At 38.0% G+C, this 23,654-nt stretch overlaps 2 protein-coding genes across 2 annotated transcripts in view; both read left to right on the forward strand.

The window, feature by feature from the left end:
• The window catches only part of LOC141429467 (uncharacterized), a 114,276-nt gene that overhangs the window by 19,098 nt on the left and 71,524 nt on the right, over window positions 1–23,654 (forward strand). The gene's annotated exons all lie outside the window — the stretch shown is intronic.
• LOC141429466 (uncharacterized) lies at window positions 9,878–22,625 on the forward strand. Its single transcript, XM_074089773.1, has 17 exons — window positions 9,878–9,920; window positions 10,645–10,799; window positions 10,914–11,074; window positions 12,836–13,215; window positions 13,582–13,805; window positions 14,271–14,373; window positions 14,503–14,630; window positions 14,898–15,185; window positions 15,886–16,047; window positions 16,373–16,501; window positions 17,135–17,619; window positions 17,980–18,163; window positions 18,681–18,876; window positions 19,281–20,047; window positions 20,740–20,932; window positions 21,269–21,382; window positions 22,555–22,625. The coding sequence occupies exons 1-17, from the start codon at window positions 9,878–9,880 to the stop codon at window positions 22,623–22,625; spliced, it is 3,783 nt and encodes a 1,260-aa protein (XP_073945874.1).

Genomic DNA, 23,654 nt, shown 5'->3' on the forward strand with positions numbered 1-23,654 from the left:
TTAGTAGCCACATAAAGCCACTTCATTCTGTAAATATAGCAGAAACTCTTCCTTCAATACACTGAAATAAAGAATATAAACCCATTTGTCAACATGCAATTAAATATTTTAATGTATTGATGACTCTTACTGAGACCATGTCCTTTTATTGTTTTGGTAAAAAAACCACGATATTTCTCTTCCTTCTGTTATGTTCTCCTTTGCTGTGTTTGATGTTGAAGGGCTAGAGGGTTCGGTATAATGATGTTGTTGTATGAGCAACTTGCAGTGGAAGATGAAGCTGACTTGCACCAAGTCGCTTGTAAGACTAGGATGCATAAATACGCCGAATTCGAAAAATCTCGTCTGTATTTCGTAGACGAAAGTACAAAGCATTGGAGAGCATTTATGTAATGCTCCATTTCAACTCGAATACTATCGGAGTCGTCTGAATCCATTGTAGGGATACTGTGATTCGAATTTACTCATAAGGCAGTCCAAATGTCAAGCCAAGGGTGGCCGAGAATGCAAGATACGTTGTCTAAGAAACAGAGCCAAAATAGTCGTCGAAATATCCAATCGTGGTAAATTATCGTACAAAGGTCGTGGAGAGATGTGGCAAATTCAAAAGTCCAGAGTTTGGGCTGAGAGTCGTAAAAAAATATCAAACAAAAAACACACTGATCGCACCAAATCGCAAAGCAAATAAAATGGTTTTAGGTTAGATTCTACTTGACAGTGACAGCAGTGACAGTTGACTTCGTTTTTTTTTTTAATGTTTCTACTAAGTACTGAGCCCTCAACGGGTCTGCCATTTCAATCTCACAAACGTCATATCGACCACTTAAAAAAAAGATTTCTAATTAATAAGAGGAAATAAAAATAAAAGAGCTGCAGTTCCTCGATTATTAAGACGTCGACTACCGAAGAAAATATATTTAGCACTTCTTCAAAAAACTTTACTTAGCCAATTGTCAGACCAAAACCTAAACTCTTTTACATTCTGGAAATCTTTGATTGAATAAAATGTAGCACATTACTAGCAATTTCATTAGCACCCTTTTTAGCTATTTGCTCGTGCCAACAGTAACAGTAGCCTTGAAGTGAACCCATGTCAAAGGTTGTGAAATTATGCACGTTAAGTTTTCTTTTGTAGTAAAATACGCTTATGTTACCGTGAGGAGTCGTTAAAGTTTTCTGTAAATCAAAAACAGCTGTTACTATTTCTTTGTTGCTCGTAGATATTTTTTTGTCATTTTGCTTTATATCTCTTGCCCTATTTTTTTCTTCTAAGTGCCAAGCATGGTTTGATTTTTCTTCTTCGGATGGATTCTGTAAGTTTTCGTAAACATGACAAGTGTTACATTTATCTTTTTTAGGAATGTGAAACGCTAATTTGAAATTTTTGTTGACGGTATCACGGTACTGTCGAACATTATTAGCTTTGGCCTCGTATTTGGTACAGTCAAACCACTCTTCATACAAACTGAACATTTTGGGATAAGTTAAACTGCCCTCCAGGTACAGTTTATCAGATCGCTTTCGAGTGAAATGGCTTTCTACGGGAGCAAAAGAGTTAATGTGATCGCAAACACTTTTAATAACATCTGGTTTTATGGATTTGGGATGATGATTATGTTTGCCTCTACAATCGGGTTCGATAGAACCATTGCCTTGATGAAATTTATTCAACGCAGTGTTTACAAAATTATAGCTAATATCCAGTGTATTTAGAAACATTAACTTACACACTGGTATAACAGTAATTAATATCTTTGGTAATTTCAGTCTTTTTTGGCAAAAAATACTTGACAGTGCAAGTTCTCGTGGAATCTGATTTAGTTGTTTTATTTACATTTTCTCGTTTTACATATTTAGTAATAAAGTCCCACTGTCGTGTGTGATTGCCTATCTTCCAGAACATGTCAAATATATTTTCCCGCTCAACGTCGGTCAAATATAACGTGCATTTTTTTTTACATGTCATGGGACATGATGGTTTAATTTTTTTTTCTGATTTGATTTTCCCATTTCTACTTGTATATTTCAAGCCGCGATTAACATTATACTTTCGTTTTTCATCAACCCACATACTTTTATAAGTTTTCCGCAAGTTACCTAAATCTTTTTTCTTTTGACACTTTCTCTTACGATTACCTGGTGTGCTTACTGGTGAGTCGGTATAATCTGTAGGTAAAGGTGAATCATCACCACCGAACTCCAAACAGCTATCGGTACCTATTGGAGAAAAATCCATTAAAGGTGATGATGGCATCGGAGTCGGGCATTGTATTTCGGGTGACTTTTCTAGATGCAAACTTTCAGTTTGAGAAGACTCAGAAACCTGCCTCATACTTGACTCTGACAGTAGTGTGTTGGTATAATTAGTAGGTGAATTACTACCACAAAACTTGAATAAATCATCTGCATATACTTGAGAAGATTCTATTGTAGGTGACGGCATCGAAATAATATCTTCTAATTCTGGCGACTTTTTTTTTTGCAAGTATTTTTTTCGTGATGGTTCTGGAACCGGTCTTGTGTTTGGCTTGCTTGATTTTGGTTCATGCACATCTGCGGCGACAGAAATTCTTTGGTACTCCGCAGAGTTAGGTGAAGCACTGCTTCGCTGCAGTGAAATGTTCCCGAAAAGGACTGTTTCTGAAAACTGTTCTGGTTCAATATAATCTAAGTCTATTTTTTCCAAAAAATCAATTTCATCCCGTAAAGATTCGGCTCCTGGCGGCAGCGGTGAAACTAAAAATAGAAGTTTTAATTAACGATTTATTCACGTAAACCAGTATACGCCGGTAAACAACATTTTATGAATGAGAATTTTGAACCCGTATACTGGTGCAACTGACAAAAAATATTTCAAACCATTTTTAAATAAGAAATTTTAACGTAAATTTAAGTGTACAATTATAAGATAAGCCTTATTAAACTACTTACTGCTCGAATCACGGTCTTGTGGTTCATTTAAAACCATTGAAACCATATTTCTCCCTCTCGCCTGCTTCATTTTGCAATGATATTACTTATTTTACATTAAATTACAAGTTAAATACAATAACAATCATTTAGTTAACATAATATAGACTTAATTATGCACGTAAAGGTCGTATTAGACGTATGCCTCGTCAATTATCGTTTAAGCTCACTGAGACAACGTCCAAACGCATCGATGGCGAGCGCGCATACTGAGGCAACTGTCCGCTACACCACACGAGCACCGCCCCTCCACAATATCTGTGCCGCGTATATAGGTGCAAGCGACCTGCCTCAGTTTACGTCGTACCGATTGACAAAAGGGTGTTAGATGCAATCATATACGTTACTTTATTTCCGAAACTAATAGGAATATTCGTACGAAATTTCTGTGGCAGGTAAATTTTAGTATTTTAGTAATAAATCTGCAAAAAACCGAAAATCTCAAAATTGTCAGTTGTATCAGTATACGTAGGAGGTATCGATATTACGTGGATCCAGTTTGGCATCCGATACAGAACTACGCGACCACCACACAGTTATCCGCATCGTACGCTTCGGACGTATCGGATTTGTTGCTTTGTATAGAAATGTGTGTTCCTTACGATGCGGACAGGTGGACGCACTTATATGAGTTTCTATACAAAGAATACTACGATCCGTTGCGTGCGATGCGTCCGATGCGTACGATACCGACAAGTGGACGTTTACCTTTAGTGTCGCGAGGTATTTCTCACGTTGCGCGGTCTTGCTTGCAATTTGCATTGCATTGCATTGCAATTGCTTGCAATTGGCTCATTTAGGCACTTGTCCCACCGCCGACGATGAGCGAGAAGCGAGCAGAGCGAGTAACTAGAAACGAGTGGGCGAGCAGCGAAAAGCGAGTGTTCGAGCACGACGGGCGATTACTCGCTCCACTCGCTCGAGCCGGGCGGCCGCCAAGCTAACAGCGCTGAGCGGGTATCGCTGAGCTAGTTTTATTGCTCAGCGAGTTTTATAGCTCTTGTCGCTGCGACAAAAGATGTAAGAGCGTTCTCGCCGGCAGTGTGAACCGCCAGCGATGAACTATTAAAATATATGTCTCTTTTACTCACACAGGATCTTATATCTTTCGTTCGTTTCTTGAGCGAGAAAATAGTCGATAGCAATCGTTTCCTCGCCGGCGGTGAGACAAGTGCCTTAGTTATTAGCCAATTGCAACTATTGCAAGCAAGACCGTAACGTCAAAACACCTCACGATACTAACACCATCTAGCGATATTCACCTGTCTTTTAGCCCTCATTGACCGAATGTTTTATGGCTACTTTCACCTGTGACACTTTTTCACATTGTAATTTTAAAAACTTCTAAACAGAGTCTTTTTTCAGACGGCCCGTACACCAGAGAAGCTGTACAGTTGCACACGGCAACACAATACAACGATTTTATGTTTAATTGATTTACGACTCTTTGCTCGGACAAGTAGGTATTTTTTGGTTTACAGTAGGTACCCGGCGGTAAAGATTGCACGTCGATCTTCAGAAAATGACAGTCAAGTCTATTCACGGTGATTTCTGAATACTGGCGACCGTCCATCAATCATCGTATTTAATAAGTGATGTTGTATATCAAATAATAAATAAATAAATAAATATCACGGGACAATTCACACCAATTGACCTAGTCCCAAAGTAAGCTTAGCAAAGCTTGTGTTATGGGTACTAAGCAACGGATAAATATAATTATATAGATATAGATACATACTTAAATACATATTAAACACCCAAGACCCGAGAACAAACATTCGTATTTTTCATACAAATATCTGCCCGACACGGTAATCGAACCCGGGACCTCAAGCTTCGTAGTCAGGTTCTCTAACCACTAGGCCATCTGGGCGTCTAATATTGCACCAATTAAAATTGTTTTTTTTGGAATCTCTTCGTATTTTTTATTTCAATTCCAAATTTTTACTTTTACGGTCATCCCGTAAAACCTAAATTGAACCATCAGTGGTGTAGCGGTATAGCACGCGGTACGGAATACCGAGGACCTGGGCTCGATTCCCAGTGATGGTCTTATTTTTCTGGTTGTTTTGTGCATCTATATTTCAGTTTGTATTTTCAATTTAATATTGCACCTTTATGGATTTAATTTGTTTACGTCAAATTAATGACATGTAAACTTCGGATACCTATCTATATAGAGCTGTTGCAACTACTAGAAAATGGATAGTTCCCTCTTTTTCCTAAAGATGCCATCATACAATTTAAAGTTTTGGGGGGTTTCAACAACTCTGTATTATATAATTTTCATCTAAATGCGTACGTACTCTAGTGCACCTGTACAACGACTGACAAACGTCACACAAGTAGTGTGTGACAACGCTCTACGAAGCCGAAATTAACCGAGTCTCTTTCCACAGACCGATGTGCAATCTTTATCTTTATTTAGATACCTGTGGTCTTACAATAAATGATTTGAATCTTTGAATCTATGGCCGGGTACTGTATTTTTGTTTGTATAAATACAACATTTTTGACATTCTATATATCTTCAGTGACTAAGTATATCTTTTTATTTTATTTTATTCATTGACATTTGATTGAACTAGGTAAATAATAACAGGTATTTCATTTTTGTTTGTATTGGCATTATTTTACTGATTTTAAAAATAGACATATATTTTTGTTGTTATTATATTTACCATAAACTGGGTTAATTTAAGAAACTTTGAGGCTACTTTGATAGATTTAAAATGGTTATAAAAACGGAAATATTCATAGGTCGATTGAGCAAATGAAGTAAAAAGTTAGGTAATTTATGGAGGTTGTTATTTCACTGTAACAGATGGTTTAAAAAAATAAGGACATGGACATGGCGTTAAAACTGTTTTCAAAGTACTTACTTGTTTTTGTATTTACTTGTTTTTTATTTGAATCGTGTTTATACTGTAATTCTATTTTTCTTGACTATCTTCTTGTGTACCCCTTATATTATTGACATGTCTAAAATATATTTTGTAATTTCAATTAAGAAATAAATCCATGTATCTATCTATCGACGTTACTATAGGATTATACTATAGAATATTAGGATTAAGGACTCGCTTTGATTATTGTAAAATGCTTTTTGTTTTTTGCTTGAAATAGACAGCTTATTTATTATTTTTTAAACAACGAGAAAGCGCAGCCAGCATAGAACAACAATCTGGTGATATTGATATTATATTTGTTGGGTTGGCTTGGCTTGTGTACAGGGTTCCGTAGCCAAAATGGCAAAAACGGAACCTTTATAGTTTCGCCATGTCTCTGTCTGTCCGTCTGCGGCTTTGCTCAGGCACTATCGATGCTAGAAAGCTGTAGGTAAGGTGTTTTTAGAGTCCCTCCCATAGACGTAAAGTGGGGGTGTTTTTTTTTTCTTATCCAACCTTGTAGTGTGGAGTATCGTTGGATAGGTCTTTTAAAACCATTAGGGGGTTGCTAAAACGATTTTTCGATTCAGTGATTTTTTTTGCAAAATATTCAAATTTTCATTAAAATCGAGTCTCCCCCCTCTAAAATCTAAACCGGTGGGCGGAAAAATTTGAAAAAATTCAGGATAGTAGTAAGTATATCAAACTTACAAAGAAAACTATATCGGTTAAGTTTTTTTGAGAATTATTAGTAGTTAGTAAATAGCAGCTTAAGGTATAAATTTAAAATATACCTATACTTGGAATATTCCGTACAAAATACAAAATCCTTAGAATAATACCTATTACTTATCTTTTTCGTAATGGCTACGGAACCCTATTTTGGGCGTGTCTTGGCCGGTTTTATGTTTAGAATAAGTAAGTTAGTTTTAGTTCTGTTTTTCTTTGTTTTGCAATGACGTCTTTGTTATTATATTGTATTTATGGTGTATTAATAAATAATTTTATTTCCCAATTATTAGAAATAAAACATATTATTGGAAATACATCATACACATATTATTATTATTATTATTACCTATTAGACTATCCGTGGCGCTACACGCGCGATGCACGCGCGCGTAAATAATCCATAGATCTAGCAGTTGAACTCATATCAAGTACGAGCTACTAACTCATTCTTTTATTCCATGGTAGCTACCTACTGTGTACTAATAGTAGATTGTACAACAAGAGCATAAAACGAGCCATTTTACCCAAAGCGATCATATAGCCAGGATAGACACGTCGATGGGAAAATGAGTTTAATGCTCGAGTTTTACACTCTGCTTTTCACTTAGATTTCAAGAAAATGAAATAGCAACATTGGAAACAATTGTTCACTTTCTATGTATTATTATATTATTGTATTTTTTAGTTTTATTGTTTTATTTTGATTGATTTTTAGTTTTATATAAATTATAAAAAAAATATGTAGAAACTTTTTTAATGAACTAAAACAATTTCTTTGCTTAAATTAATCCATACTAATATTACTAATGCGAAAGTGTGTGTGTTTGTATGTTTGTCCGTCTTTCACGTCAAAACGGAACGTGATTTTAAGCATAGAGCTAGTCACATAAGGGCCCAAGAGTGATAGCGCGATAACCGAAATCCACGCGGGCGAAACAGCGGACAAAAGCTAGTTACATTTCATGTGTTTCCATTTAAATTCAATTGAATTTAAAATTGGTTTATTTTGTTGCTGTGTGGATCTGAATAGATTCACGGTCTCCAGTGTACGGGCCATCTCCATCTAAAAAGAAAACTAGTTTAAAAGTTGTTCAATTTCATAACTTGATTTTAATTCTTCTTCTTCTTTGTCGTGTCGCTCTTGGCAGAGCGGTCGTGGTCACATTGAGGCGTCCGCGTCGGTGGTAGAGGCGGACACAGCTCTCCGTACGATCTCCCGCCATACCCTTCTGTTGGCAGACTGTCTGGCACAGTCAGATACGCCGTTTCCTACAGCGGCCTTCACTTGGTCAGTCCAGCGCATAGGTGATCTGCCGCGCGACCCGGTTCCCTCCACCTTTCCCTGCACGACTAGCCGCTCTATGGAGTCGCCATCCCGCCTGGAGACATGTCCAAAGTACTGCAGTATGCGCGACTGTACTATGGTCGATAGACTCTGTGTGATGCCAAGCTCCTGGAGTATGGATGCGTTGCTGCGGAACTCCGTCCATGATATTCCAAGCATCCTCCTCCAGCACCATATCTCTAGAGCATCCTCTTTACTCCTTTCTCATACATAAATATATCAACCAATTTTAAAAAGTGTGTAAAAAAGTAATTAAGTAATAAATGTTGAATTAGACAAATCGTGAACAAGAAACACTATCCAATGTAATATTTCCAGGCTTCTTTGTCTGTTAAAGAAGGAATTGTGATAACTGTCTATTATGAAGAAAATGTGTTTTGAAAAACAACAATACAATACCGTAAACTGGCGTTACTTTAGGAAATTTTGGGGCTACTTTGATAGATTTAAAATGGTTATAAAAACACAAATATTCATAGGTCGATTGAGCAAATGAAGTAAAAAGATAGGTAATTTATGAAGGTAGGTATTTCACTACCACAGATGATCTAAAAAATAAGGACGTGTCGTTTAAACTGTTTTCCAAAGTAGCCCCTGCATTTTAAAGTAACCCGGTTTTACGGTACAATACAATAACTCTTTATTGCACACCAACACATGGCAAGCAGTACAGAAAATAGGTATATACACAGAGACTTTCTGAGGTAAGCAATAGGAGGCCTTATTGCTTCAGAGCGATCTCTTCCAGGCATCCTTTACAATGGAATGGATGGAGAATTAAGGAATAAATTAAGAGAAGTTTCCCTGCCGGCCGCGTTAGGTATTCGTTTGGGATATTGCTGTCTTTATCGCTCGTGACATAAGCGCTCGCAGCCGTCCCCCCATGCCTTCCGCAACGACGTCCGTAATTTATATCGAGATAGCTGTAGGCTTTTCAAGATTTGGGCGGTTGAATTATGAGTTTCGTTGTCCTCATATTATACGAAAAGTATAGCACAGAAATCAATGATATTTTACAATTGTTGGGGCTCCGAGGTAAAACTTTTTTTTAATGAAGTGGGGCGTCGTCTTGGTGAGAGAGGTCTTGACCCCCGCTCTGGGTCGTTTCTGGTGCAAAGGTTGTCTATCACTGTTCAACGCGGCAACGCGGCGAGTGTATTGGGCACCTTGCACCAGGTATGACGCGGGGCGGTTTATTTGACTGATTACTTATGTACCTATTTGTCTGACCTTTGTGTATTTGTTTTAATTTTATTAATTTATTTTTTTTTACAATCAAGATATTCATTATATTTTCTATGCCTGTGGTTTTTTTCGATTTTTGTAAAAATGCTTTATTAGTCTGTAATTCTCGTGCAAAGTTGACATCTTTTTTTGTCGACTTTTGAGCTCCTGTTATTCTGATATTACACATTTAAATGAAAATCTGAAAAACCACAGGCATAGATAATTACGTCTTGTCCATACTTACAAAATTTTATATATCTGTTGCCTAGTTTTCAAATGAGACCGGGACTACTTTTGTATGGAGAATAAAACGAAGAGACTTCTCTTAAGGAACAACCTTATGATTATGAAGTTATGAGTGAATTCAAGTAGAACCTGTTTAACTGGACAATACATTAAATAAAATACAAAAACATAACTAAAGAATGTTCACAAACTAAATAAAATAAAATGATTCGTTTCTGAAAAGGTTGTAATCAGCAATGACAATATTCTTTATTGATTTATTCTTAAGCGCTTTTAATTAGGCATTCCCACTTTCCTCCAATTTTGGGGTCGCGGACAACACCCACATAAACACAGCTTCGTGGTTCAGTACCCATAACGTCATGGTGTAAGATAACGAGGGCCCCTATGAATTCCGCTGTACATCTGTAGATAGACATTAAATATTAGATCAGTGCGTGCGCCGCACACTTTGCGCCCGCGCATCATGGACCGCGTTACCTTTCTGCTCAACGGGGAACCCCAATCAGGTCGGTAGTTTGTTATTTTCACAACATAAAGTTTTAGATTTTTCTTTACCAAGCCATATTCCGGATCAATTAACTACATATACCGGGTGTGGCCTGTTATGTAATACGGGCAAAGATTAAAACATAGAACGTCCTCGTCAAAGTAAACAACATTAGTTCAGCGACTTTTAAAAATAATGTAGTCTTTGAATTTTCGAATTTTCATACAAATTAAATAGGTACTGCAATCAATGTACGCCATCCTAGAACACAACTGATGTCGCCTGTCACGCTACAAACATCAAATATTTTGCTTTACCTACACTGATTCTTCGAACAAACGTAAAAGTGTAATAACAATTAAAAAACTTATTATTTTTAAAAGTCGCTGAAATAATTTTGTTCAGTTTGAGGAGTATGATCTATGTTTTAATTATTTGCTCATATAGAGGCCACACCCGGTATATCCTAATGTTGGTTGTAGTCGGTTTTCGCCGTCATTTTTCACCAGACACATTATTATATTCCGGGTCATCGCAAAACTACTTGGGTTTACTTTTTGTAATTGTAGATAACATTTAGTGTACGAATGTTTCAAAGAGGTAAGTATAATTTGAAAGGGAACTCCTTATACGTTCGCTAAAATATTTAAAAATATAAATGTCAATCCTCAAATCTTCAGTAAATTTATTAATAGGTGGCTCAACACTGAATTAAAAACACCAGGTATGTTGTTTTGTTTCAGTGGGGCGCGAAGTGAGCTCCGATGTGACGCTGTTGGACTACCTGCGCGTGGGCAGCGAGCTGCGCGGCAGCAAGTACATGTGCCGCGAGGGCGGCTGCGGCGCCTGCGTCGTCGCCGCCGCGCGCGCAGGGGACGCGCTCGTAGCCGTCAACTCGGTCAGTCACCTTTGGATCCACTATTATTGCACGTAGTCACCTGCAATATGAGGCCAGGCCTAGAACGTTAGGTCAAAAGTATCTGGTTCTATATTCATTGTATCTATGGTACAGTGTCTGGTGTCGGTGACGTCGTGCGAGGGCTGGGAGGTGTCCACGATAGAGGGCGTCGGCAGCCGGCACGCGGGCTACCACCCGCTGCAGAAGACGCTCGCCAAACACAACGGCACCCAGTGCGGGTACTGCTCGCCCGGGTGGGTCATGACCATGTACAGGTAATGGTTTTATTCTCATCTAGGTACTATATTAATGATTACAATATTGATTATAATGATTGAACGCTTGGACGAACTTGTGAGAAAGGTAGGTACTAGGCAATCATAATTAGCCTGTATACGTCAAACTGCTGGGCACAGGACTCCTCTCACGATGAGAGTTGGTAGTTCCCACTCGGGCCCAGAGCGGATTGGGAACTACACACACACCCTTGAATGGCTTCGGCTCATTTTAGAGTACTTAAAATATGTGTGTAGATAAAATATTGTCTACAAATGGACGTAATTAGTCCTTAAAATACTCATGTGATCCTTTTATGAAACGAGACGCAGTCGAGTTTCATAAAACCACACTCGTGTTTTAAGGGCCCCTGGCCTATTACCTAACAGTCGAATAAACATGGTGAGGCTGTCTTTACATGCCTAATTATGTAATGAGGCTTGTAAAACTCGCTGAAATTAACGCCGTACAATGCGGGTTGTCAATCACAGCTCATGTTTATTCAATTATGCGTTGTTATTATTATTGGATAATGTTTCTATTGTAACAGCAGCAAATATTTTTTAATTGAGACAGTAACACAGCTGTTATTTGATTTTCACTGGGGGCTAATAATTCGTTTAAAGTATCGATCGAGAAGGATCGTAGATCATGCGTAATGACCGAATCGCGTGCGCATGGTTCGATCACGCTAGAGTGCGTTTTGTAAAGTTTTGTTCAATTTACTGAATGGCGACGTTTTTCTGGCTTATTTTCTGTGAAATTGTATTTTTGGAGAAGATACGAATTTCAACAAGGTTTAAAAGAAAGAAAGAAAGAAAATATTTAATTGCCAACAGTACAAACAATACAAGACAACAATATAAACAATACAAGATAAAATAAAATGGTACAATACAGCACAGATATATATTTTTTAAATAAAGAAATGCAAATAAAAAAATAAAAAAATAAAGACATTTATTGCCACATTAAAAAAAATACAATGAACATAACAAAATACAAAAATAAAACAAACAGACACGTACAAATACATTGTACCTTAAATTAAATGTTCGCCAAACTGTGAGACAGTTTGTTGGCGTTGCGCTCAATCAAATCTTAAACTACGATAAGTTAGGTACTTTACACTAAGATAACAAAAATTAATACCAATACGGCATACGATAACTACAAACTTTGGTTCAATAGAAATTGCAGACAAGACAATGTAAACAATAAAAAGAGTATTTTAAAAAATAGGAATATAATTAAGCTTTAAATCGATTGTTTACCCCCGAATTCCTGTATAACAAGATTTGTCGAAACCTTACAACTGTTTTAGATATCCACGAAACAAATAGAGCTAGATTTTTTTTTATTCGACTGGATTGCAAACGATCAAGTGGGTCTCCTGATGGTAAGATATCACCACCGCCCATAAACATCTGCAACACCTTGGATTGGATACCTCAAGTGCCAGTAATTTCACCGGCTGTCTTAATCTTCACGCCGAAACACAACAGATAAATATAAAAGAATTGTTCGTTTAAAGACATAAGATAAAAATAGGTAACGCTCTTGAGGTCTAGAGCAGAAGACTGAATAAAGACTGGTAAAATAATTACTATAGGGATAATAACTAGTTGAATTTAAACTTCAGGGTTTAACTAGATCCCCATGGGTATTCCCGAAAATCGTACGTCAAAGAAAAACCTCTCAGTCCTATAAAGATCGTAAATGAAGAAAACAAAACTTCAAAGATGTAATTACATTTTCAGCCTCCTGCAAGGCAAAAAGAAGCTTACGATGTTGGAAATAGAACAATCTTTGGCGGGCAATATATGTCGATGCACTGGTTACCGACCCATATTGGACGCTTTCAAGACATTTGCGAGCGATGCACCTAAGCCCAACAGTCTACAAGACATCGAAGACCTTAACATTTGCAAGAAAAATGGGAAAGCATGTCACAAAGTCAAAAGTGGTAGTGACTGGTGCATAGTTGAAGAGCAAGATATAAAAGCGCCGCAAAATTTAGAAATAGAACTGAAAGACGGGAAGTCTTGGTTTAAAGTGAACATAATCAACGATCTTTTCAAAGTTTTGCAGGGCAAAGGCGATGATAGCTATATGCTTGTAGCTGGGAATACAGCCAAAGGTAAGACAAATTAGAATTTTTCCTCATCGTATTTAGAACCAAAATGAGAAAAACACGGCCTGTAAAAAAATAGCCCTGTTTACTATTCTAGACTTCTTTGCTGAGTAGTGACTTGCTCCAATGCGTGCCATTCTAATGCCTCATAGATGACACCCTGCTGCTGCCTCAATAGTGGCAATGGCAATAGCTAATGTCATAAAATTAACGACGGCAATTAATAATGATCAGCATTGGAACGTAAAACGACTCATCAAATTTTGCACCCCCACACAAGATGACGAACATTTTCCATCCCTGAGCATGGTGTATAAATAAAAAAGATAGACATTAATTTTAAATTGAATGCATTTTACTAAATCTTTGCAGGAGTTTATCCAATTGATGAATATCCTCGAATCCTGATAGACATCAGCAGTGTGGACGAACTCAAAGGTTACAAGATCGACCAAAACTTGATACTCGGTGCAGGCTCAACGCTGACCGAAACAATAGACATATTTGAATCTGTTGCGAGCTCTGAAGATTATTTCTGGTACTTGGAAAACTTACGAGAACACCTGTTTTTAGTCGCTCATCCTTCTGTCAGAAACGTAAGACTTCTACGCTTTTTAAATATTATTTTTATCCAAATAGCTGTAATATAATACAATTAATATATCAAAGTTACGTTATTTGTTTAATTACGCCCTCACGTTGTTACTATTAATTAGCCAATGACGAAATTTGGCTTGCACATAACCATTGATATGGATAAGGAATGGGGTTCTAAAATGGTTCCTGTGGAGGAACGATTACTGTGTGGGACAGTCAAGTAACAAACTGATTCGTCATTATGATCATCTTTTTCTTCTTCATTAATAATTTGATGCTTGCATTATCACTTGTTTGCTTACTTGCATACTTGGTTGCTTTTGCTTGCTTTATTATCTGTGTATATAAGATGCTCGCAAGGGAAGGGACTGATGGTCCACGGCTAGTAATCATTATAATTCTGAACTCTTCAATAGTACCTAGTATAAAAACTACACTGAAAAGTAAAATTATTTTCGAAACAGTTGGGCTCAATTGCCGGTAATCTGATGACCAAGCATCAACACAACGATTTTCAATCAGATATATTTGTTCTGTTTGAAACCGTCGGTGCATTTCTAACAATACGTGAGTTTTATCTTTCTTGCTTGCTTCAACTAAAATAACCTCTGTTACTGCAATGTTGAAAGTTTTACTAGTCATTGCTACATTACGTTTTATTTATTTATTTAGAGACGATAGTAACTTTATTTTTAGTGGATCATTCTGGAAATCGAACAACAGTAACCCCAGAAGAGTTTCTCAAGATTGACATGAGGAGTAAAATTATTCTGAACATTCTTCTCCCTCCACTGGGTCGTGATTATAAATTCGTTTCGTTTAAGGTACATGTTAATAGGTAACCAAATTTGTCAAATTTGTTATTTTTTTCAATCGTTTTGCGTTCCTTGTAGGAACGGTTTTAAATGTGGACACCATTGTTATCTTAATAAAAATAAACGCAGAAACAACAAAGTATTCGATAAAGGTATACAACAAAAAGACACAACAAATACATTTTTACTTCGTTCCTTTCGTATCCACAGTTGAATCCGTCCATAGATATAAAACTTCCCTCTATAAAACCTAAAATCTTCGACAATTTATTTCAGATAATGCATCGTGCTCAAAATTCTCGCGCAATAGTAAACGTCGGCTTCCTCTACAAATTGTCGGATAGTAATAATGTGATCGAGGCGCGCATTGTGTATGGAGGTTTATCAGCCAAGTTCGTGCACGCAGAAAAAACCGAAACGTTCCTAGTCGGGAAGAAACTCTTCACTAATAAAAACTTACAAGCAGCCATCAAGGTGATGGAACAAGAGTTGGTGGTTGAAGCGAACCCACCAGAACCATCGGTGGAGTATAGGAAAAACCTTGCCATTAACCTTTTCTACAAAGTAATTACAAATTATTTTCTTCAGATGCTTCGAGAACAGCTGTGACGTTTTTAATCTTGTTTCTCAGCAACCACACGGACATGATAGCTACGTCTGTCAGACACGTATATGTTATTGCGCAGAATCCGTCCTCTTACTCTTTCTCAAATACCTACTACAGAAAATGCTAACGCGTTTTGAACAGTCTACAGTCAAGGCTCGGATACCGGTTAAATTTCCAAATCGTTATCATGTACTTGGCGCAAAACCTTTTCATTTTGGTTTCGTTCGCAAAACCGTTATTTAAACCGGTTTTTAAAGGAACATTTACATAAAGTTCTTGTCAGATTAACCGGTTTAGAACAATAACAACCGGATTATTCCGGCGCAGGATAAATGTCGCCGCCCGCCGCCGGCCGGCCAGCTGTCACTCGTCGTATAAACCGGTTTATTTAGGTTATAGTTAAGTTCTTAAAAACGTTCGCGTTCTCATGAAAGTTCGTAGGTTAACCGAAATAAACCGGTTCCGAGCCTTGTCTACAGTTCATTGTCAAAGCTGAACCGATGAGCGAATAATTCTGAAAAAAAAATAATGACGTCCTTCCTTACGTAGCTGTATAGCGCGCGTATTAAAACAATTTTGGTTCATTGATATTGACCACCTCATGGTAAATAATTTAAAATGACCATTAAGTTGGACCAATAACTGCTTGTTCCACAGGGTCTTTTATCTCTATGTCCAAAGAGCATCGTGACCCCACGTTTAGCTTCAGGCGGGATCACTCTGAGTAAAACAAGGCCTGTCTCAAAGGCGCACCAACAGTATACCACTTACCCAGCTCTCTATCCGCTAAACAAACCCACTGAAAAAGTTGAAGCGTTGGTGAGTATACACCACGAAATAGAAAAAGAAAGTTCCCCTTTCCCCTAAATAACACTTCGGGAATTTACGTAAGTACATCTCAATCTCATGAGAATGGGGATAGAAAATTTTACATTTATAATAGGAGAATTTTTCTTACTTCTTCTTTTCTCTTCTTGCTTATTTTCTTCTTTTAAACATTTAAAGTAGTTGCATACCTAATGTTTGGTTTCTGTTTTCTGTGTATTGAATGTGTAAATCTCTTTCTCTCTCTTTCTCGCTCTCTTTTTCTCTCTTTCCTAGCAGGCAAATGTCTAGCTTCTAGCATGATATATTTTTTAATCAGATCCAGTGCGCGGGAGAGGCGCCCTACACGGAGGATCTGCCAAGTTTTCATCGTGAAGTTTTTGGTGCGTTTGTGCTCACTACTGTACCACTTGGAGACATTGTCGACATCGACGCCAGCGATGCTCTTGTGAGTTTGCTTTCAAATAATAATACTTAATACATTATGGATTACTCTGACTGAAGCTATGACATTAATAAATTTATTTGAAGGAACCATGTCATCAATTTAAGTAAAAAGAAAATCCCAGCCAAGAGCGTGTCGGACACGCCCAAAATAGGGTTTCGTAGCCATTACGAAAACATTAAGGAATATTTTTCTAAGGATTTCGTATTTTATACGGAATCTTCCAAATTTAGGTATATTTTATACCTTAGGCTGCTATTTACTCATAAACTACTAATAATTCTCAAGCAAACTTAGCCGTTATAGTTTTCTTTGAAAGTTTGATATACTTCCTACCATCATGAATTTTTTAAAATTTTTCTACCCGCCGGTTTAGATTTTAGAGGGGCACGCTCGATTTTAACGAAAATTTGCACTTTAAAGTTGAATATTTCGCAAACAAATCACTGAATCAAAAAATTGTCTTTGCAAACCCCTGATGTTTTAAAAGACCAATCCAACGATACCCACACTATAGGGTTTGATGAGACAAAAAAATAACTCCCACTTTAAGTCTATGGGAGATATCCTACATCATATCTTGCATGAAAGTTAATCAAATATTCAACGATCACATAACGTTTAATTGCATTTCAGAAAAAACCTGGCGTGATAGCATTTTATTCAGCCAAAGACATTCCGGGCGATAATTCCTTTACCCCAGTAGGTGGTTTTGCCTTTCTCGCTGATGAAGAGTTGTTCTGCAATGCTCAAGTAAAATACAACGGCCAAGTTGTTGGAATAATAGCAGCAGAAACAAGGCACCTCGCGGAAATCGCCGCTAAACTAGTACATGTGAAATATAAAAACGTCAGAAAACCAGTGATTGATATTAAAGAAGCAAAAAAAGATCCGAATAGGACTAAAATAGCTAAAGAAATTAATGGTGGTAGCAAGGGTAAAGATTTGTTTAAAATAATAAAGGGTCAGCAAACGATTTACTCGCAGTACCATTTATGTATGGAAACACTGGTTTGTGTGACGAAGCCGACAGAAGAAGGTATGGAGGTGCATTCTGCCACCCAGTACATGGATGGAGTACAAGTTATGATATCGCGAGCACTCAAAATCCCACAACACAAGTATGTATCATTGTGCCCTATTTTAACATATTAACATCCTGTAATGAACAAACGCCAACAAAAAAATAGTAGGTTTACAGAAGGAGTATTTCAAGCAAATACAATGATGATTCCTTAGGAAAATACAAAATATCCATAGGGCTAAAACTACTATTAAATTGAAATAACTAAAACTAAAACGTATTATGATTTATTTTAATAGATTCTAGGTGTTGGTAAAATATCATCATCATCATCATCATCAGCTAGCCTATATAACGTCCCACTGCTAGGCGCAGGCCTTCTCTCAGAATCAGAATATATTATGATTTACCTACAGAAATCTAACAATACCTACTTAATATAATAATTCTTTTTTAGAATTGACGTGTACACGCGACGAGTAGGTGGTTCTTACGGGGAGAAAATTTCGCGTGGGATACAAGTGGCAGTAGCATGTGCTCTGGTGACGCAGAAGTTGGACCGGCCCTGCAGGATCCTGCTGCCGTTGACGACCCACATGAAAGCAGTGGGGAAAAGACTGCCGTGCTGTACGGACTACGAGGTCGAAGACTTATTAATATTAAATTGTGGAACAAAATCTGCTTTTAATGCAATACATTCCCATCTTCCACTTGCGGAGCGGACTTTGTACAGACTTAGTTTAATGTAAAATCATCGGCTGTATGGATAAAGGAAGTACTTCTTCCGATTCTCTATGCAGCTGACTGATGTAAGTTAAACTGAGTTTATGTAGAGTCCACTTCGCTGGACACTCTGTGCGCGTATGTTCGGCCGTATCCACGGCTCTGCCACCACAATGATGGCACACCGTGGAAGGTTCCTTACCCACCACCTCACACAGGTATTTGCCGAAGCAACCGTGGCCGGACAAGAGCTGCATGACGCGCTAGAAAGTCCGTGGAAGGAAAGTAGGCATACACACTCTTGCAATGATATGAATATAAAATGATTGTTCAAGCCAATAGATTTTCTCAGCTTTGTTTTATAACGACATTGGTAGATAAGTAGTTAGGATTACTATTTCACATAATATCCAATGAGCATTGAAAAATTTCCAGGCAGCAGTTGACATCTCCGGAAAAGTTCAATATTGTATTGAAAAACAGTACATGGACAATGGTTATGTGGTAGACGAGCCTCTATTCCTTGCCACATTAGACGTGTACAACAATTGCTATGACAAACTGCGTTGGAGCTACCGAGTGTACAGTGTGACCACCGACACAGCGAGTAACACGTGGTGTCGCTCACCTGGTACGTAAAATCCATCAAAAATCTTTCTTCTTCACCTTTTTAATCATCTTCGCAAGCATCTTTGTGTAGTTCTCTTTCAGATTCTAAGGAGAGAATGGATCGCCACTGATATTTGATTCATCCTTGCAGCTTTCTTGACGTCATTTTTCCATTGTATCTGTTGTGTGGTCTTCTCTTAGGTCTCTTTTCACTCCAAGATAGTTTAACCCACAGTTCATCCATTTGAGTTATGTGTCTGCCAATTAAAACTCATTTAACGGCATCTGCAACTATACTTTAATCTCTGAGCTTATGTTTTAAAGTCTCACAGCGTGACAAGCTTTTATTCTTAATTATCTGAGTTAGAAAATTATTCATACTGCAATGACTTTAATAATTCTTACTTAATCGTATATTTTTAATAGGATCTCTTGAAGCGATTGCTGCTGTAGAATTCATCATGGAACGCATTGCTTATGAATTATCTTTGGATCCACTGGAAGTCAGACTACGAAATTTAGATCTTTTATATAGCTCCGAGCTCCGAGAAATGGTACAAAGAGTGAAGAACGAAGCACAGTATGCAGACAGGAGAGTATCAGTTGACAAGTATAATCAAGAGAACAGGTGGAAGAAGCGCGGCTTACGATTTTGTTTACTTCGCTGGCAACCATTTAGCCCGATATATTTGGACGTAACAATGTCCGTCTATAACGATGACGGGACCGTCGCTATAACCCACGGTGGCATTGAAATGGGCCAAGGCATCAATACCAAAGCTGTTCAGATTGCTGCATTCTATCTTGGAATACCGGCAGAGAAAATACAAATTAAAGGCAATAATACAGTAATAGCTCCCAATGGCTTAATATCCGGCGGCAGTATAACATCAACCAATATAGGTGTAGGTATTCGGCGCTGCTGTGAACAACTGTTGTTGCGATTAGCACCGTTTAAAGCTGCTCTGTTGAACGCCAGTTGGGAGACGATTGTAAAGGCTGCGTATACAGCAGGTATAGATCTACAGACGCACGGGTTTGTGTCTTATCTGGATTTACAGAAGGCGGACGTTTTTGGTGTAACACTGGCCGAGGTGGAGGTCGATGTATTGACCGGAGAGTGGGAGGTGTTGCGAGTCGACATACTCGAAGATGCTGGCTTGAGTACTAGCCCAGATATTGATGTTGGTCAAGTAAGTAAAGCATTTTAAACATTAAAGAAAGCTTTTAAATATGAATTATTTGAGACTTGTCCAAAACGTAAACCGTAAACACGTACCGTAAACAAAACGCTACTTGGCTTGCAATTTTACCTGTAAATACATAAGCAACTTTGTATGTCTGTTAACTCTTCCGTAATCCCTAAACCGAAAATCATATTTAAATGACGTTTAGTATGGAAATAGCTTTAAACCACGGAAAGAGTGTAGGATATTTATACCAAAAATCATCCATAAAAGGGCTGAAAAGGATAGGTAGTGAAAGTTTGTATGGGAAATACATTATTTAATAAACCACAATTGTGAAACATGAGTTTAGTAAGCTTGAAGGTTTCTAAAAATCGACACTAAAAGAGATAAAATAGAGGATGCCAGTTTTGAACACTCGGTACGTAAGTGTGAGCCACCAAGATGAACACCCTCACCACAATTTCGAATATTAAGTAGATGAAATCGTGGGCATAATCAATTAGATTATAGTTTTATTATGTCTTCTGTAGAAAACTTTATTATAGTGTCATTAGCATCAACCCCTTCCATCATATTAGCATCATATAAAACCGGCTTCAATGCATAAAAAATCTGAAAAACCATAGGTGCCCTATCTTTTTGCAAGGCGGTTTAGGTATCGTTATAAAAGCTATATAAATGAGTTCTTATTACAGGTAGAAGGTGCATTCATCATGGGCCTGGGTTACTGGACGTGCGAGCATCTGGTGTATAACCCGGAGAGTGGTGAACTGCTGACGGACCGCACCTGGACTTACCACGTGCCGCAGGCGAGGGACATCCCACAGGACTTCCGCGTCTACTTCAGGAACAATTCCTACTCGGATCCTCGTGTTCTTGGTGCCAAGGGTGAGCGTCACACGTTGTAATTACTGAACTTCCTATGTGTATCCTCATGTGTTACATACGTGTCAATATTTAAATTGAAACATATCAAAGGATTTCTTTCTTGGTTAATACGTATACAGAACTAATAAAATAACAGAGTTTTTCTTTTGATATTTTTGAGATTATTTTGTGGACTCGTAAAGAAGATACTTAACTTTCAATTCTATTTAATGAGCGTAGTTTCGTATAAAATTAAAGCCCAATAGAAGTCAGCTACTTGATACGTGGATTTTGACTTGAAGGCATCTCGTGATATTTTTTCTAGTTTTCTTATTTATTGATGATTTATTTTTGCAGCAATCGGAGAACCTCCACTGTGCATGTCTGTGGCAGTTCCCTTCGCTATGCGTGAAGCCATCGTCGCAGCCAGGCTCGACGCCGGCCTGCCCGCCGACCAGTGGTTCCAGATCGGTAATCAACTTACTTACTTTGTAACTGATAATTTTCTTTTTTTTTTATAAGTTGCTGATACACTTGAGCATGAACTTGTAACAGAACATTAAGCATTCACCGTTTTTAACAGAGCCAAACATTACTAGGAACATTTACACGATCCTTCTAGCGAAAAGAACAAGCTCGAATAAAATTTACCGTCGTTATGCTTGAATGCTTTCTAAAACGCTCGCTTTAATGCTCGCTAAAAACTCTTGTTTAGTTTGTGAGCTTTTACTTCAATTGGACGTAGTTTTGCAAAAATGATTCAAAGCATTGTCATGTAAAGGTCAATAAAGACGGACTGCATTCCAGCTGCAACGTAACTGCCAATTGTCCGTATTATATATCAATTGCAGTCAGAGAACAGGTTGTGCCGACTGCAATCGAACTGCAACGAAAAATGTAAGGGCAGTCGGCGGATCTGAGACGTAGGCGCTAACGATGGGCCTCATGAGGAAGCTAGTCACTCAAAGGGCTATGGAGAGGGCTATGCTCGGGGTTTATCTACGGGATAGAATCAGAAATGATGATATCCGCAGTAGAACTAAGGTTATCGACATAGCCCAAAGAATTGCGAAACTGAAGTGGCAGTGGGCTGGGCACATTGCACGCAGGACTGATGGCCGATGGGGTCAAAAGGTTCTCGAATGGCGTCCGCGGACCGGGAGACGAGCTGTCGGTAGGCCTCCAACAAGATGGAGCGACGACCTGGTTAAGAATGCGGAAAACACAAGACCGGTCAGAGTGGAGAGCCTTGGGGGAGGCCTACGTCCAGCAGTGGACGTCTTTCAGCTGACATGATGATGATGATGATGATGAGTCGGCAACGTAACAGTTGAAATGCAGTTCGTCTGAACTGGCCCTTATTCTTTGACTTCGCTTTTGACGCTACTGAAACTAGAACCCAAATCTAAAAAATAATTGTTGCGGTTTGGATCACTTTTGCAAAACTACGTCCAAATGTTACGTTCACTGGAAGTACTGGAATGCTTATTACAAGTAAAAGCTCAAGTTTATCAGCATCTACACATATTGCGAGTTGACTGTGATTAGTAAAGGCCGCAGCTATCAATTGTCTGACTGGGTTTGATCGTATTTAATCTATCCTATGTGTATAGATACTGTTAAGTCTTGGTTTATTATTTCAGACGGTCCTTACACGAGGGAGGCGATACAGCTGGCTACAGCGACGAAGTACAGCGAATTTAAATTTAGTTAATTAAGATTTTGTTTATTTAACATCATTATCGTGTCATCTAAATCCATTGCTGGGCTTAGGCTAAGTGTTTTGAGCTATTTTGTAGAAAATAAGTGTTAATAACGCTAAATGAAAAAATATTGAATCTCAACAAAAGGAAATATTGTTTTGCCCTAGGGCAGACGTGGCGCACTCCGCGATATAGGTGCTATTCTGTAAGTATCAAAACACCCCACGCCGGCGTGGGTTAACTCACTAGGGCTATGAGCACCGCCCGGCACGCACGCTCGCAGTCTCTCGCTCGAACTAGTCGCACCGCGTAACGCTACGTGTAGCTGTGTGATTTTCGTAAAACTGGTTCACGATGAGTGCAAAAAATATTGCATTCATATTTATTTTATTTATATATTCATATTCTGTACATAACATTAAACTAACTAACCCAATTCTGTTCGAAAACATATACAGTGCGAGTGCGACAAAAGAGCAGATAGGTACGATTTACCAATACATACTGATTCATGATTTACCAATGCATACTGCGGGCGTACAAAACCTTTGAGACAGCCGACGACGCATTCGGCACGTGACCTTGTACAATTATCCATATTGTGATCGTCGGAGATCGTAGGCGCGTCAATTTAAAAATGCTAGCAAACTATTTGTCCGAATTTACTCTTAAGTTATATGTGAGTATTATTTTGTTTATTGATTTACAACCCTATCCCAAACCAAAACTTAACGACCTTACCTTAACTTAACTTAATAACGACCTTCGCGCGCAGCACTAGAGTTCAATGTTGCTTGGTGGTGCGCGGTGATTTTGCTTATAAAAATTACGTAGGCATATAAAATGGCAGCTTTCGTCAACATCAAAAGAGAGAACCTTCTGTACTTGTATTATTACTACGCTGCGATCAAAAACGTTATTCGAGATCTAAATTTATACTTACCTACATACATATGTTTATACTTACCTTAATTTATACTTACCTACATACATATGTTTCACAAATGAATTGATGATTAGGTCCATACCATCTTCTTCTT

This window comes from Choristoneura fumiferana, chromosome 7 (genome assembly GCF_025370935.1).
Source record: "Choristoneura fumiferana chromosome 7, NRCan_CFum_1, whole genome shotgun sequence".
Lineage (NCBI taxonomy): Eukaryota > Metazoa > Arthropoda > Insecta > Lepidoptera > Tortricidae > Choristoneura > Choristoneura fumiferana.

Excerpts from the sequence above, each read along its gene's own strand:
- LOC141429466 (XM_074089773.1), top strand. The coding sequence starts at position 9,878 with ATGGACCGCGTTACCTTTCTGCTCAACGGGGAACCCCAATCAG. Across the intron at positions 11,075-12,835 it reads TGGGTCATGACCATGTACAG|CCTCCTGCAAGGCAAAAAGA; the intron begins GTAATGGTTTTA and ends TTACATTTTCAG. Across the intron at positions 17,620-17,979 it reads CTCAAAATCCCACAACACAA|AATTGACGTGTACACGCGAC; the intron begins GTATGTATCATT and ends ATTCTTTTTTAG.